Raw genomic sequence first — 15,584 nt, forward strand, 5'->3', positions numbered from 1 at the left:
TGATCTTAAAGAATAAGTTCAGCTCTGATCTGTGACTCTATGAATACATGGAACCTCATGCTAAGAGGGAAGGAACATTGTATAGAGTCAGAAGTCTTGGGTTCAAGTTCTTAGTGCCTATATGACTTTGGTCAAGTCATTTTCTCCTCTCTGAGACTCAATATTCTTTTCTGTAAATTAAATTTAGACTTGAGGATCTATAAGATTTTTTGCAGCTCTAAATTTTATGGTCCCATGAGTATAATAATGGCAATCAGGTGACCAGGATTCTAGTTCTAACTCTGTTACTAAGTCCCTTAGTAAATCCCTTTTTTTTTGTGACCTCAGTTTCCTCATCTGTAAGATGAAGAGAATAGACTTCAAGCCCCTCCCAGCTCTGACATCCTGTGTTCTAAGGGCCCTCCCAGCTCTGACATCCTGTGTTCTAAGGGCCCTCCCAGCTCTGACATCCTGTGTTCTAAGGGCCCTCCCAGCTCTGACATCCTGTGTTCTAAGGGCCCTCCCAGCTCCGACATTCTGTGTTCTAAGGGCCCTCCTAGCTCTAACATTCTGTGTTCTGAGGGTCCTCCCAGCTTCAACATTCTGTGTTCTAAGGGCCCTCCCAGCTCTGACATTCCATGTTCTAAGAGCCCTCCCAGCTCTGACATTCTCTGTTCCAAAGACCCTCCCAGCTCTGATGTTGTGTATTCTATGATATGTAGCGTGGTCATATGAGGTACAGAGATAAGGTAAATAGTTCACCCGTAACTCCTAGGCTCCATCTCATTGCATTATAATCCTGTTGTATCCATATGAAGACAAGCATCTCGTTTTAAAGTCAGAAAACTCTGCACCCTCAAGCCCTGCTTCCAGGGCCAGGAAGCTCAATGCATGGCCTGCTTGTTGATCGCCTAATCTCCTGGGGTGCCGGTAGATGCCTGGGATGCTCCATCGATAGCACACAGAACACCCATCAATTTCTCAACCACATAATGACCCCCCTTCCTTTGGACGAGTAAGTAAAGTTGGTATGTTTCAAATTTTCAGACACACCCGTGGAAAATGGGGTCATTAAAGGGAAAGGGGGGGAGGGGAAGAAAAACCATAGACCTTTTTATGGTAAAGAATATGTTCTCTCTTTCATCTGGGGCCAGGCCACCTTCTTGGAATGGAGCTGAAGAGCAATACTAGCCTTTGTAGACAACTGCACCAACTCTGGCTCACGGTCCCCTTCGGCCTGGGGTAAAAGGAACTGGGTGGGCACTTTCATGGAAAAAAACAGCTCCACCGGGGACTGGAGTTTCAGAAAGGGGTTTTGGCTGTGTCCTGGCGATACGGGGTGTTGGAAATGCCTGTGATCCGCAGATCCCCACAGCTTACGAGACGGATGGCAAGCTTCAGGCTGGGGAGGGCCCTGCTGTGATGCCCAGCGCTCAGCTGGCTCACTAGGGTTCTGGGACGCTCCTCCTCCCCTTCCCTCCTCCCCACCCCATTCTGGGGTTCCAACCTCTGGAAGCTGGTTAGAAGAGTGTGGTCATCAACAGCTGCACATACTTGTTGGGTTACATCACCAGCTGACAGTGCATATCGCAGGACTTGGAAACTGGCTTGTGGTGGGCAGGGGGTGGGCCGGGGGTAGTTCAGACCAAAAGTCAATTAGAAGAACCATAGATGGTCTTCCTTTTTACTCTGAGGCCAGAGGAAGCTGTAGTGTTGACTCCAGGCTAGACTTCTGACCTACCCATCCACACACCCCGCCCCTGCCCCAAGCCCACCTCCCATGTCAGCACCCTTTACCCTATTCTTGATAGTCTTGCTGCCCCTAACCCCCACACCTCACCCCCAAGATTCCCATCTTCCCCTTGGCCAACTGTAAATCCATCATAAATCCGTAGGCCAGTGACAGAACTGGAGGAGAATGTTAGTGCTGAAAAGGAACTTAGGATATAGGCAAAGAGCAGTCATTTCTGGCATATCCACAGACCAAGAAATCCCCTACCATGGGGTTCTTTGTTTTTTTGGTTTTTTGTTTTTTTACCATTTTGGTTAGGCAATGGGGTTAAGTGACTTGCCCAGGGTCACACAGCTAGTAAGTGTCAAGTGTTTGGTCTCAGATGGGATTTGAACTCAGGTCCTCCTGACTTCAGGGCTGGTGCTCTATCCACTGTGCCACCTAGCTGCCCCTACCATGAGGTTCTTGTGCATGGAGAATGCAGAGATAAGGAGCAGCTTCCCAGACCTGGGTCTAGTTGAACACACGAATCACTCAACCAGGTAGTTCAGCCAGAACAGCATCCTAGTATATGGGTGAGGAGTTCCATGGTGTACACGGTCCTGCAAATATTCCAGACGAATGTGTGGATGGGGTTGGAGTGGGGGTGGGGGAACCAACGAAACCTCTCCCTTCAATGAGAACCCGATTCAGTGTAGAAGCAGCCAAATCAGGTCATTAAAATCAGGACCCTCCTACCAACAACTCTTATTATGTTGTTGTGTCTGACTCCACAACCCCATTTGGTGTTTTCTTGGCGAAGATACTGGAGTGGTTCATTTTACAGTTGAGGAAAATGAGGCAAACAAATATGACTTGACTAGGGTCACACAACTAGTAAGTGCCTGAGGCTGGATTTGAACCCGAGATGAGTCTTCCTGACTCCAGGCCTGGTGCTCTACTCACTGCGCCACCTAGCTGCAGAGGCTAGCATACTCTTGACCACAGTCTTGATGCTGTTCCTTATTGAGGTATTTCTATCATTAACCAGAAGTACTTTCAGCTCTTGAATGTGTATCTACCTAAGCATCTCCTCTTCCATCCTGAAACTGTTTATGCTTCCCTCGTTCCAATGTGCTGTAACGATCTTCTCCTCTGGCTCCTGTCACAAAATGTGCGTCCTTGTTAACCGTCAACCATGAGGACATCTATCACTCTAAAGAGGTAGGAAGGAGGTCGATGCTGATCCTCGACATCCCCAGAATCTTCTTTGCCCACCGGTCAGAAGACCTCCAGGCTTCTCAGAAGAGTAACATTCCTAGCTAGGGTCACTCTGCTTGGTGGGTTTCAGAAAGGAGACCGAGCTTATCTGGGCTTCATTCTCAGAACCTGGGCTTTGTGGAAATCAGCCCAGCTGGTGTGTTTCCACAGCATCCTTCTCCTTGCCCCCCTCCCATAATGCCACTGGAACACAGCCTGGCAACCCATTTATTGTGTGTATAAGGAAGGCCCAGCCACTTTGCAAGAACCATGAATGGTGGAAGGGGGAAGGAGGGGAGGGGGAGGATGGGACACCAGAGACCAGCCCTGAGCGCTGTTTATACTGCGGCATATGCTTTGAATTTTTACTTAATACTAATTCATATAAAACCCCCGTCAAGAGCCACCCATCCACACATATGGAAGTGGTCTCACCAGTAACAATAGTCAGACGCAAAGGCCCAGGGTCGGCCCTGCTGGTGGGATGAGAGTTGCACCACAGACAAGTGGTGGGTGTGGGAGAAGGGCCAGTTAAAGGGAGAAAACCCCTTCATGCCCATGGATGATGACTTCCATCAACCAATTAGCCATCCACATTATTCTCAGCCCTGGCAGGAGGACACTCTCATTAATTAAAAAGGAGGATGAGAAGAAAAAAAAATTCTCCTTAGCTCCACACCCCCTCTTCACCATGTTAACTGTTTTCAGAACAGAAAACTAACTGGGCCAACGGTATAGGCTGTTCCTTACCAGCCAACACAGAAACTATCTTTTTTCTTTTTTTTTTCTTTCTTTCTTTTTTTTTTTTCAAAAGAAGAAGGAGCCACAGTGAGATCCAAGGGCCAGGGTGACGTTCTGGGTCAGGTGACTCCCCCCGGGCCAATGAGCCCGAGTTGGGCTAAAGGCTTTTTGAGCCTGGGGAGCTGAGGTTGGCTTGACACTCTGAAGGCCTCTTCCCCAACCACAGAACCACAAGCTGGGAGTCCTCTGCCATCCCCAGGGGTACCTGGGTGGGAGGGAGGGTTGGCTTCTCTCCACACCCTCATCCCCACTCCCCTGCGCTGGGGAAGGGGGGCCTAGCCTTGCCTACACCTCTCATAGGTTGGGGAGGGGGTGTTGTTCTGTCTGCCTTAGGGGTAAGTTTCATTCATTCCTCTGGGCCCTGGCCCCCAGCCTGTCCTGCCCGCTGCTGCCTTGGGTCTCCCCCCTCCTGCCCGCTGCTGCCTCTGCTCTCGCCCTTTCCATCACTAATGATAGTCTGTGCATATACTTCTGTTGAATACTCTGTGGCCAGACATTCCTGTGGGACTGAGAACCCAAATTCTTGGGTACAAATAGGCATTAGTTTCCTCTGGGATCTCTCTCTCTCTCTTTCTCTCTCTGTCTTTTTTTTTTTTTTGCACTTTCTACTTTTTTTTCTTTTTTGTTGTTCCCCCCTCCTTTTTTCAAATTATTTTCAAAAGTAGCAGAAACACATACACACACACACACACACACACACACACCCCAGTTCCAACCCGACCCCCTCCAGGACTGAATTCTCGCCTCCCTCAGACCAGAACATGGCATCCAACAATATCTTTGATTCCTTCACGACCTATTCGCAGCCCTTCATTCGCGGTGAGTAGAGAAATCCCTACGTAGCCACTGGCTGCCCGATGCCCACTGCCCGCCGCTGGGGCAGGGGTGGGGTGGGAGTGAAAACGTGGGCTGGCTGGGGAGCATTTCTCCACCTTACACTGGCTCTTCTGAAGGTGGTCCGCCACTGTTGCGTCCCAACTCAAGCCCCTCTTTCCCTGTACCTCCTTCCCCCCTACCCCTCACTGCCACCCCAAAGATAGGGCAGTTGATTCTTGGAATGAGTTTCTTGTGTTGAATATTGGAACTCTCCCCTTGGAGAATCTCCATAGGCGACTTGAGTGATATTACTAGCTTCTCTTTGGGAGCAGAGGATGGCTTTGTCCTCAGCCTGTGGAGGCTGAGAGGGGCTAGGCCATAACCATTTGGAGGGTGGGTAATGTCTACTCAGTAAATCAAAGACCAGTGTTCCCAGGTTTCTGGGAGGGTTCCCCTGGTTAATTTGGGAGATGGGGACACCAGTGTCCCCTCACCCACTGACTATGTTCATAAGACCCTTCACTTTGGTCTGGCGTTTGGGACAAACATTGTCCTTATCTGGCTCCGGCAGGGAAAGAGAAGGGAGCTTGGCCTCTGGGTTTACTTGCTAATGACCGTGCATGCCGCAGACTGAGGCGGAGAGACTGGGTTTGGGTTTCTTGTGAAACCCCTGGACTATCTCAGGTCACATTCTGAATGAAGCAGAAAAAATTTGACCTGAGAAGTCAGGCAATATTTCTAAAGTTTTTGTTTCAAGGATTATCATCCTCAGGTTAGGAAAAAGGGAGGGGAAGGCAGACAGCAACTGGCTGAGAATTCAGGCGGCTTCTGCCCCTTGCCAGAGGCAGAAGGGTAAGAGAATAACCTTCCCTACGAAAGGTCTGTGGTCTCTCTCGCCGGGCAGAGAGAAGGCGTTTTTCTATAGAAACTCTACAACATCTTCTGGGGGTGAGGGGAGCAAAAAGGGCACAGCTACAAACGTATCTCTTTGAGCGTGGTGGCGCAGGCCGAATCCTTCCCTTGGGTTACAGGGATCTGGCTGCCGGCTTCCCCAGTGCAGGCCACGGAGAGAGACCTACTGAAGTTTCTGATGGACAAGCAGTTACTGGAGAGATGTTTCTCTCACCTTACCATGGCATAGCTCAACCATAGCTGCTGGTTTTCTCGAAGACTATCAGAAGCCTAAATGATCACACTCAGAAACCCTTGTGTGTGCATAGTGTGAGGTTCTGGGATGGGGCTAGGAGTCCCATTGTAGCAACCAATGTTATATAGGAAATAACGCCACTCCAGGATCATAGAATGTCAGACCTGGAACTTAAGAACATGGAGCATCAGAGCTGGGAGGGTTCTTAGAACGCCGATTGTCAGGGCTAGAAGGGAACCTAAAATATAAAATGTCAGAGCTGGGAGAGTTCTTAAGACATAAAGGTAGAATTGGACCAAATCTCAGGCCACCCGGCCCAACGTCTTCATTTTGCAGATGATGAAACTGAAGCTCAAGGAGGTTCTGTGATTTGTCCAGTGTCTGTGTCCCAATGGTGGGATTTGAACCCAGGACCTCTGACTCCAGAGCTCATGCTCTTTCTGTAATAACATGTAAGAAGGGACCCTAAAACATAAAGGAGCTTAAGACATAGACTATTAGAATTGTCCAGGATTTTTCATCCCTGCAACATCTACAGGGCCTGAATATTCAGAACTTGGAGGTCATCTAACCCAATTTCTTCATTTTACAGATAAGGAAATCGACTAGGGATGTTGTCCAAGCATACCCAGGTAGAGGGTATATATACATCAGAAGGGAGATTTGAACCCACATCCTCAGACTCAAGCTAGCGTTTTTCTGCAATAACTTTTTCCAAGGCACCTTAAAATGTAGAATATCAGAGCAAGAAGGGACTTAAAGCTGTAGAATGTTAGAACGTAGAATGTGAGATCTGGAAAGGACCTTAGAATATAGACTACCAGACCTGGGAAGAACCCAGCAAGTGAAGAAAGTGAGGCCAAAAGAGGAGGCTTGGGGGAACAGCGTTTCAGTGACCAAACTAAGACTTAGACTGGGTCTCCCGGTTGCCCGACTAGTGTTCTTTCCATTATAATAAAAAGCGCTAGTAGGTTTGAGTCCACAGGAGCAGTGAACTAGAGGCCAGCAGCAGGTCAATCTACCATTTCCTACTTGGTCCTTCTGTGTCCGACCCGCCAGCGTTTCACTGAATCCAGTCATTTGATCTTGTGAGCCAAATCCCAGACTGCATCTCTAGAAGCCAGGCCCAGGCAGGACAAGACCCTGGGGCCAGAGGGGAGGAGGCCCCAGTCTCACAATCGGGAGACTCAGTTTCTTACAGACGCTCCCACTCTGATGTCATTTGCCCAGTTGCTTTCTCTTTTCCCCAACTAAGTCTGATCTGGGCAACAGGCCAGCAGGACCCCTAAGCTAGATCAAGGAGGAGGTGGCTGCAGATTCAGGAGGCCCAGGGCACCAGCTGTGATTGCCACCTTCAGGTTAGCTGGGTCCTCTTGCCCCAGGCCTGAGCAATCAGCAGAAAGTGGTCCCAAGAAAATGCTGGGCCTGGGTGGCAGTGTGTGAGCTCTCTGGAAACTGGGTACTCCTTCTCCTCCCTCCTTCTATGATGCTCTTGTTTTATAGAAGTCCCTTTTTCCCCTTGCTGTGCTAATGAAAGACAGCTCCGATGGCAAGAAAATTAGGGTTTATAAAAAACATTTGCACCACTCTTTGTGATCTCTATTCCCTCTTCTACAAGCCAGATGAAGAAACCCTAGGGTTTGACTCAGTGTTCTCAAGACAGACATGCTCCTGTCTGTCTTAAATTTAAATTCCCAAATGATCAAGTAAGTTCAACCAATGACCAAACAGATCACGATTAGTCAACTAGGTAGCGAGGTATCTAAGTCGTGAGAAAACAGGACCTGGGGTCAGAAAGACCCGAGTTCAAATCCAGCCTCAGATACTTATTAGCTATGTAATGTGCAAGTGAATTCACTTCCCCAACCCCGGTTTCCTTATATGTTAAAAAAAAGGATAACAACTGTACTGGCCTTTCCACGATTGTAATCAGGATAACATGAGATAATATTTGTAAAGTTTGTTTCGCAAACCTTAAAATGCTATATAAATGCTAGCTATTATTATTTTGCATATACTAAGCACCAATTGTTAAAGCAGAGTAGGTAACAATGGGAAAAGAACTGGATTTCAAGTTGGAGAGGATGTGAGTTCCAATCACACATCTATCGCTGCCTGTATGGCCTGGGCAGGTCCTTAACCTCTCTGCCCTCAGTTTCCTTTTCTGAAAGGGATGGATTACACAGCCTCTAGGGCCCCTTCCAGGGCTAAATCTATGAGCCGCTGTCCTAGGGACTGAGGATACAAAAAAAATGAAACAATCTTTGCCTTCAAGGAACTGACATTCTACCGGGAAGAACAACGTTTACATATATAAGGATACACATTGTCTCCAGTTTATTTGTATTGTTGGCATGTTATCTCCTCCATTAGACTATGAGCTACTCGAGGGCAGGGACTGTCTTTTGCTATTCTTTGTAGCCTCAGAGCTTAGCACAGTGCCTGACATATAATAGATGTTTAATAAATGTTGGTTGACTGACACACACATAATAGATGTTTAATAAATGTTGGTTGACTGACACACACACAATAGATTCAAAACAAATAAATGGTAATTTAGTGGAGGAGAGAAGGCAGGCACTAGCAGCTGAGGGGAATCAGGAGGTGCCTCATGTGGGAGGGATACTTGAGCTGAGATATGAAGGAAATTGGGATCCTAAGTGACAGCAGAGAGAAGGTAATATATTCTGAGCATGAGGACCAGCTGGGAGATGGCAGGACCTATGTGAGAAATAGCAAGAAAGATGGTTTGTCTTCAGCAGAGAGTGGAGTAACTTATAATACACCTGGAAAAGTAGGGTGGATCCAGGTGGTGGGGGCTTTAAAAACCAAACAGAGGAGTTTGTGTTTGATGCTAGAGGTAATAGGCAGCCATTGAGGCTTGTTGAGCAAGCGAGTAACCTGGCCAGACCCATGCTTTAGGACACTCACTGGCAGTTTTGTAGAGGATGAATTGCACAGGGCAGGGAAATCCACTAAAAAGCTGGATGTAGCCAAAAGATGAGAAAGTAGAAATAGCAAGACTCGGTAATAGATTGGATAGAGGGGCTGATGGGAAAGAAGAGTCAAGGGTCTGCCATGTTCTATCCACACCATTCTATTATCTTCATGGGGCGTAACATAAGGCAGCAGATGGAGCGATCTCATCTTTCCTTACTAGCCTATCCATGGTAATCCCTGTCCAGAGAGAATCTTTCTCTAAGGCTGACTCTGACTCCCACCTAAGTGGGCTTGTCTCTAGGATGGATTGTGGAGGATATGAGGTCAAGATGGGGTGGGATGAAGAATTAGCTAGATCCCCAGTATGCGAATGGGGGCGTTGGTGTGCCACGTGCAGCAGGACATCCCACACCATGCCTTGGAGGGCAGCACCCTAGTACTCCATTACAGGGACCCTGTGTAGCAGACTCCCAACTCAGGGGAGGTCGGGAACCCAGGGGCCGAGTCTGTAAAGAGATATTTCTAAGCTGATACCCGTCAGGGTTTCTGTGGGGCAGTATTTATGGAGAGGGAGCCCGAAAAAAGAATCTCGATCTGTCCCAGACAAGACTGACTAGCTCCTAGACCTAGCTTTAGAGTGAGAAGGGAACTTAGAGGCTATTAGTCCAACTTCCTCATTTTCTAGATGAGGAAACTGAGGCTTACAGACTTGAAGTCATTTGTCCAGAGTCAAACAGCTAATATGTATTAGAGGCAGGATTTGAACCCAGATCTTTCTGTTTTCAAGGCCACCATTATATCCACTATTCCATGCTAGCTATCAGCCACATTTGAAACTTTGAATTGTGTCCCTGACTAGGTGATAGATAGGGTTGCTTCAGGGTTAGTCCAGTGACTTACATACAGTAAAAATTTAAGAATTCCCTTTCCATTTATTGATTCATTCAGTCACTCATTTGTTCCATTGTTGGAAATATTAGGCCCATCACTTCTTTACACCCTCTGTGCCTGTTTTCCTACTGTTGAATAGATGTTTTTCCATCTGCCTCCCTTAGTTCAGATATGCTGCTGATGGGACCTCAAAATCCCAGGCCTTATGTCCTTCCCCTGTCTCCTGGTATAGCTGTGAAATCATGGGTTTACCAAATGTTAGTCGCAAAGGACCCTAGAACCCCAACTGTTGATGATGGAAAGGACCTTAGAATGTAAAATGTCAGAAGTGGAAGGGATCTTGGAACATAGAATGTCAGAAGCGACCTTAGAACATAAAATGTTAGAGCTGATAGGGGGTCTTACAACATACAATGTCAGATCTGGCAGGGGTCTTAGAGACCATCCAGTTTAACCCCCTAATTCCACAGACAAGAAAACTAAGGCCCAGAGAGAAGTACAGTGATTTGCTCACCTACAGAATGGTCGAATCAGCCAGCGCTATCCCAACTGTATCATCCTAAGCTATGTCCTTCATCCTGCCAGCATGGGGCATGCCAAGAAAGGCAAGCCCCCATCTCTTCCTGAAACAGTTTGGCCAATGGATGAAGGCAGGGAGAAGCTGTAGGGATACCAAACAGTACCCAGACTCCATCTGGCCCTTCTTAAAGGATCTTACCCACTTATGGGAGAGAGTCCATAACCCTTTCCCAGATCCACTCATGAGGCACCAGCTGGCTTTTAATGTGATATGGTGGGAAAAGCCTGAAATTAAGAAGGAGAGGCCCTTGCCCTACCCCTGGCTCTAGCACTAATTTTCTGTGTGACATTAGGAAATATATTTACTTCTCTGAATCTGTTTCCTCACTTGTAAAGTAAAAAATTTATACTAGACAGACTCTAAGGACCCATTCAGCTATAATATTCTATGTCCTAAGGTCCCTTCCACCTCTAACATTCTATGAGCTAAGACTCCTTCCACCTCTAACCTTCTATGTTCTAAGGTGTCTCCTAGCTCTGACAATCTCCTAACAGCTCTAAGGTCCCCTATCAGCTCGATATTTATATTCTAAGGATCCTCCCAAGTCTGATAATATGTGATTCTGTGAGTCTGTGAAGCATCCTTCCCCACCCCCCACTCCCCTGCCCACCTACCCCAGTCTAGGACCTTCCCTCCTTTTCCCCTGGCTATCAGTAATTCTTTCTCTGTCCCTCTCTGGTCTCATCTCTCCCCTTGTGGGCTGATCCTCGCACTAGAACGGCACGTCACCAGGAGGCCTCATTTCCTTTCCTAGCGACGGTTCTCAGCCCCAAACACCTCCCACGAAGAGAAGGGTTTTTCTGAGGAAGACAGGAGGCAGCTGTTTCCCGCCTCCACCAAGGAGTGAAAAAGAGGAAATGGGCCCGAGTTGCAATAGGCAGGATTTAGGTTAGCCCTCAAAAGGAAGAGTCCTCTGGTCGTAATGGCTGTTAGAAGCTGCAGGGTCACCCTAGGTGGGATTGGGAGCATCCACTCTTCTGAAGACCTATGAAGAGTGAGCTAGCCGGAGACCAGGGGGTCTTAAGCCTCCTCTACCTTGGTGCTCCATGGAGAAATTTCACGGGTCCTATAAGCTTGGATGGAGAAAAAAAATATGTCTTTTTTATTAACCTCAAATATCCTGTATTTTATTTTAGGTATTTGAAAACATTCTTCTCAGAAAAGGTCTATAGGCTTTACCTGACTGACAAAGGGGCCTATCACACATGCTCGAAAGCGCACGCACACACACACACACACACACACACACACACACACACACATGATAAGAACTGTAGACAAATATGGACAGGCAGAAGCATGGATGGAGGTGGAGAACATATGGATTAATCCATAGAAACTCCCCTAAACCATGAAAACCTTTGAAAATTACTCCCTTTATATCTAAACCTTTCTGTCTGGAGACTGAGGGGTAGGGGTTGGGGAAGGGGAGCCATAGTCTAAACTCATCATGATTAGAGGGTCTTAAATCTACAGCTGGAAGGGACCTCATATACCCAACTAGTCCAACCTCTCATTTTAAACATGCAGAAACTGAGGCCCAGGGAGGTTGAGACTTGATCAAGCTTTGACTCATTGTTCCCGTGAGAGGAAAACAGCCCAGCTAGACATGGAAGGAAGCTAGAGCCACATTGGCCAGCCGCCGGGGATCCGTGAAAGGCAGGGGTCACAGCACTGGCTGTGCCCATAGAGGGATGGTTCCCACACGAATGGGCGGGCTGGCAGTGCCCACTCAGCAGTTTCAGAGCTGGTCCTTTGAAACCTCTCCCGTACATACCTAGGCCTGACCCCAGAGACCACCCAGCCAGACCAAAGTGTGGCACATTCCAAAGGGGTGGCCCTTTCCTCTCTCTCCCCACATGATCCCACCTCAACCCAATAGGGCCTCACCCTCTCTCCTGATTCATCTGCAAACAACAGGGACTCTATGTCCCAGCCTTGCCCACCACGATCCACATAGAGAGACCATTGAGAGACTCACCAGCCCTTCCCAACCAGCAGACCGCTGTCCTGTGGTCCTAGTGAAAGAATGAGGTTTTTCTAAACCACCTGGGGAGGAAAGAGACAGGGAGTGGTCACCCAAAAGGTGTAGGCATTGAAAGCATGACCCACCAGAAGGATCTGAAGGGTACAGGCCCCCTGAGGCAGCCTTTCCTGAGCCAGCATGACGACAGGCTCATGCAGGCCTTCTACAATGATGGAGGGGTGCTAGGATGGAAGTGAGGGGGCTGAGAGAAGGTCGCAGGTAGCCTGGGCCTATCGTTTTCCCATCTGGAAACATGTCCTAGACAGAAATCCCGAGGACAGAAGCAAGTCCAAGATAATAATCTTGCATGGTTTGGAGTTATCATGTGAACCTTCAGAAACATGGCTGTCCCTTTTCTCAGGGAATTATAAAATGATAGAAGTGGAAGGGAATTTAGAACACAGAATATTCTAAATGTTCTAGAGCAGGAAGAGACCTTAGATGACAGAATATTAGAGTTTGGAAGGACCTTAGAACAGAGGATATAAGAGTGGAAAGGACCTTAGAGCACACAGAATGTTAGAACTAGAAGGGACTTTGGAACATAGAATGTCAGAGCTGAGAGGGACCTTAGAATACGGCGTCAGATCTAGAAGAGGTCTTAGGACATAGACTGTCACAGCAGAAAAAAGGCCTGAGAACGTAGAACATTGGCATCTGAAGGGATCTTAGAACGTAGAATGCCAGATGTAGAAGGGATCTTAGAATGCTTAAAACATGGAATTTATTTATTTTTAATATATTAAGCACCGACATACATAAGGTCCTGTTCTTGTTGCTGGAAATACAATGATGAAATTCTAATTCTTCATTCTTCAGTTTGTCCACCTTGGGAAGTGATTATCCAGAGCTCTGTCTTTTTCTTTTCCTTTTTCCTACCACTGGCTTTTTTGTTCTCTCCTCCCCTCCTGACCCTAACCTACTGCCAGGATCACCGGGCTATCGTAAGTGTCTTAATCAGGGCTCGAACTCAGGTCTCAAATTCAGTACTCCAATCCATTGTCCACTCAACCACTAAAGTGATTTTCCTAAAGCTTAGGTCTGATCAGGTCACCTCCCTACTCAAAAAACTCTGATGGCTCCCTATCACCTCCAGGATCAATTATAAAATGCTTTATTTGGTATTCAAAGCCCTTCTTAACTTAGGGCTCCCTCCTGCTTTTCCAGTCCTTTTACACCTTACTCCCCAAACATACTCTTTGATCCAGTGACGCTGGCGTCCTGGCTGCTCCATCCCTCAACATCAAGCATTCTCTATGGCTGTGCCCCATGTCTAGAAGGCTCTCTCTCCTCTACTTGCACTGCTGACCTCCCTAGCATTCTTTAAGTACCAATTAAAATCCCACCTCCTACAGGAAGCCTTCCCCAATTCCTCTTAATTCCAGTGACTTCCCTCTGTTCATTATTTCCAATTTATCTTGTATAGAGCTTTCTTTGTATATATTTGTTTGCATGTTGTCTCCTCCATGAAACTGGGAGCTTCTTCAGGGTAGGGACTGCCTTTTGCCTCTTTTTGTATCCTCAGTGCTTAGTACCGTGCCTGGCACATAGTAGGTGCTTAATAAATAATTATTGAGTGAAAGAACTGATGAGAGGCAGTTATGATACTTAACTAGCTGTTCAATCATGGGCAATGTTTACAACCTCTGTGAATCTTAATCTTCTCATTTGTAGATGGGAATAATAATACCTCCAATGAGATAATATAGGCAAAACACTTTGTAAATTTCAAAGTATCAGTTATTATTGTCATCATTATTGGGATCATTGAATGACTTACAGATAGTGATCCTCAGAAGGAAGGGAGAGATCAACAAAATAGAGGAGAGGTCCTACCTTCCACAATGTGCCAGGCTCTCTGCCTCTTGCTCAGGACACAAAGTTAAAATCCAAACAGTCTCTACCCTCCAGGAGCTTACAGTCTACTGGGGGGTGGGGGTGGGGGAGAGACACAATGTATACACAGACAAATAGGTAGAAAGTAATACCATGCCATTCCAAGAGGGAGCAAGCATTAACAACTTGGGGAATCAGGAAAGGCTTATTATAGGGGAAGACACCTGAACTGGACTTGGAAGGAATAGGGATTTTGTGAAGTGGGGAGAGTTGGGAGTGCCTTCCAGACATAGCGGTGTGTTTGTTATGGGGGACAGCTAGCAGGCTGGAACAGGATACACAAAGGGCAGTAGTATGAACCAATATTGGAAAGTTAGATGGGGGCCAAGTTGTAAAGTACTTTCAATTAATCCATAAACATTGATAAAGTACCTACTGTATGCCAGACACTGTGCTAAGCTTTAAACTTTTTATGCTTTTACAATTGGAAGTGATAAGGAGCCAGTGAAGATTTTTGAGTGAAAGTATGTGCATGTTGGGGAAGGAGGCAGGAGAAGGAGGGGAGCAGAGGTGATCAGGTTCAGATCTGTGTGAAAGTTTTTTCTGAAAATGTTTTTTTTATTTAATTTTTAATTTATGGAATAAAACAAGCATTTCCATAACACAGCACAATAAAAAAGATGATTGTACATAAACAAATCTACTATATGCAACTTACTATTTCTTTCAAATATACAACATAATGAATTTGTGTTTTAAGAATATTAATATGGCAAGAAATCCCCACCCACCCTCTTCTTCTTCTTCTTCTTCTTCTTCTTTTTTTTTTTTTTTTTTTGGCTAGGCAATGGGGTTAAGTGACTTGCCCAGGGTCACACAGCTAGTAAGTGTTATGTGTCTGAGGTGGGATTTGAACTCAGGTCCTCCTGACTCCAGGGCCAGTGCTCTATCCACTGTGCCACCTAGCTGCCCCCACCCTCTTCTTCAAGGCACAGATCTATTGGCACCTCCTCTTAGAAGCCTTCCCTTAGAAGCCTACCTACCCTCAGCACAGAATGACATTTCCTTCCCATCTCTGACCTCCTTTTTGTGCCAAACTCTGGGTATTAAGCACCGTACACCGTAGGGGAGTTCAGTTATCTATATACCTGTCTGCACTTGAGCCTGACCTGAACAGCTTAGATGGGGAGCCCTGTGAGGGCAGGGCTCAAGGAGCCACTCTCTTTGTATCCCCTACTTACTTGTGAGTACAAAATCTCATACAGTAGGAATTGAGTGAATACTGAATGAATGAATGAGTCAGAGGGATGGAAATTGGGTTGGTTGGAGAGCCTTTTAATCTTTATAGATTTCCCCTTCCTCCCGGCTTGATCCCCCAGGGCTTGAGGCCTAGCTCTGCCACAAATTCACCCTGTGTCCTTGGGCATATGGGCCTCAGCTTTCCCCTCTATAAAAGGGGCAAGGTTAATTCCTGCCCTTGCTGCTGTGAGGTGTAAATGAAATCATGAATGGGAGAGTTCTTTGAAAACCTTGAAATGCCCTCCACACACAAGGGGTTATTGTTAGCACTCATTAGCCTAAATCTGGGGCTTTC

The 15,584-nt window shown here is 46.8% G+C and overlaps 1 protein-coding gene across 1 annotated transcript in view; it reads left to right on the plus strand.

Annotated features, from left to right (window-relative positions):
• Positions 1-4,399: 4,399 nt before the first annotated feature.
• The window catches only part of RUNX3 (runt related transcription factor 3), a 106,873-nt gene continuing 95,688 nt past the window's right edge, over positions 4,400-15,584 (plus strand). The window contains exon 1 of the mRNA XM_027841353.1: positions 4,400-4,570. Coding sequence (XP_027697154.1) covers positions 4,513-4,570 — 58 coding nt within the window. The 5' untranslated portion in view covers positions 4,400-4,512. The remainder of the gene's footprint in view (positions 4,571-15,584) is intronic.

Source organism: Vombatus ursinus, unplaced genomic scaffold, assembly GCF_900497805.2.
Source record: "Vombatus ursinus unplaced genomic scaffold, bare-nosed wombat genome assembly UNPS02014859.1, whole genome shotgun sequence".
In the NCBI taxonomy this organism is placed as follows: Eukaryota; Metazoa; Chordata; class Mammalia; order Diprotodontia; family Vombatidae; genus Vombatus; species Vombatus ursinus.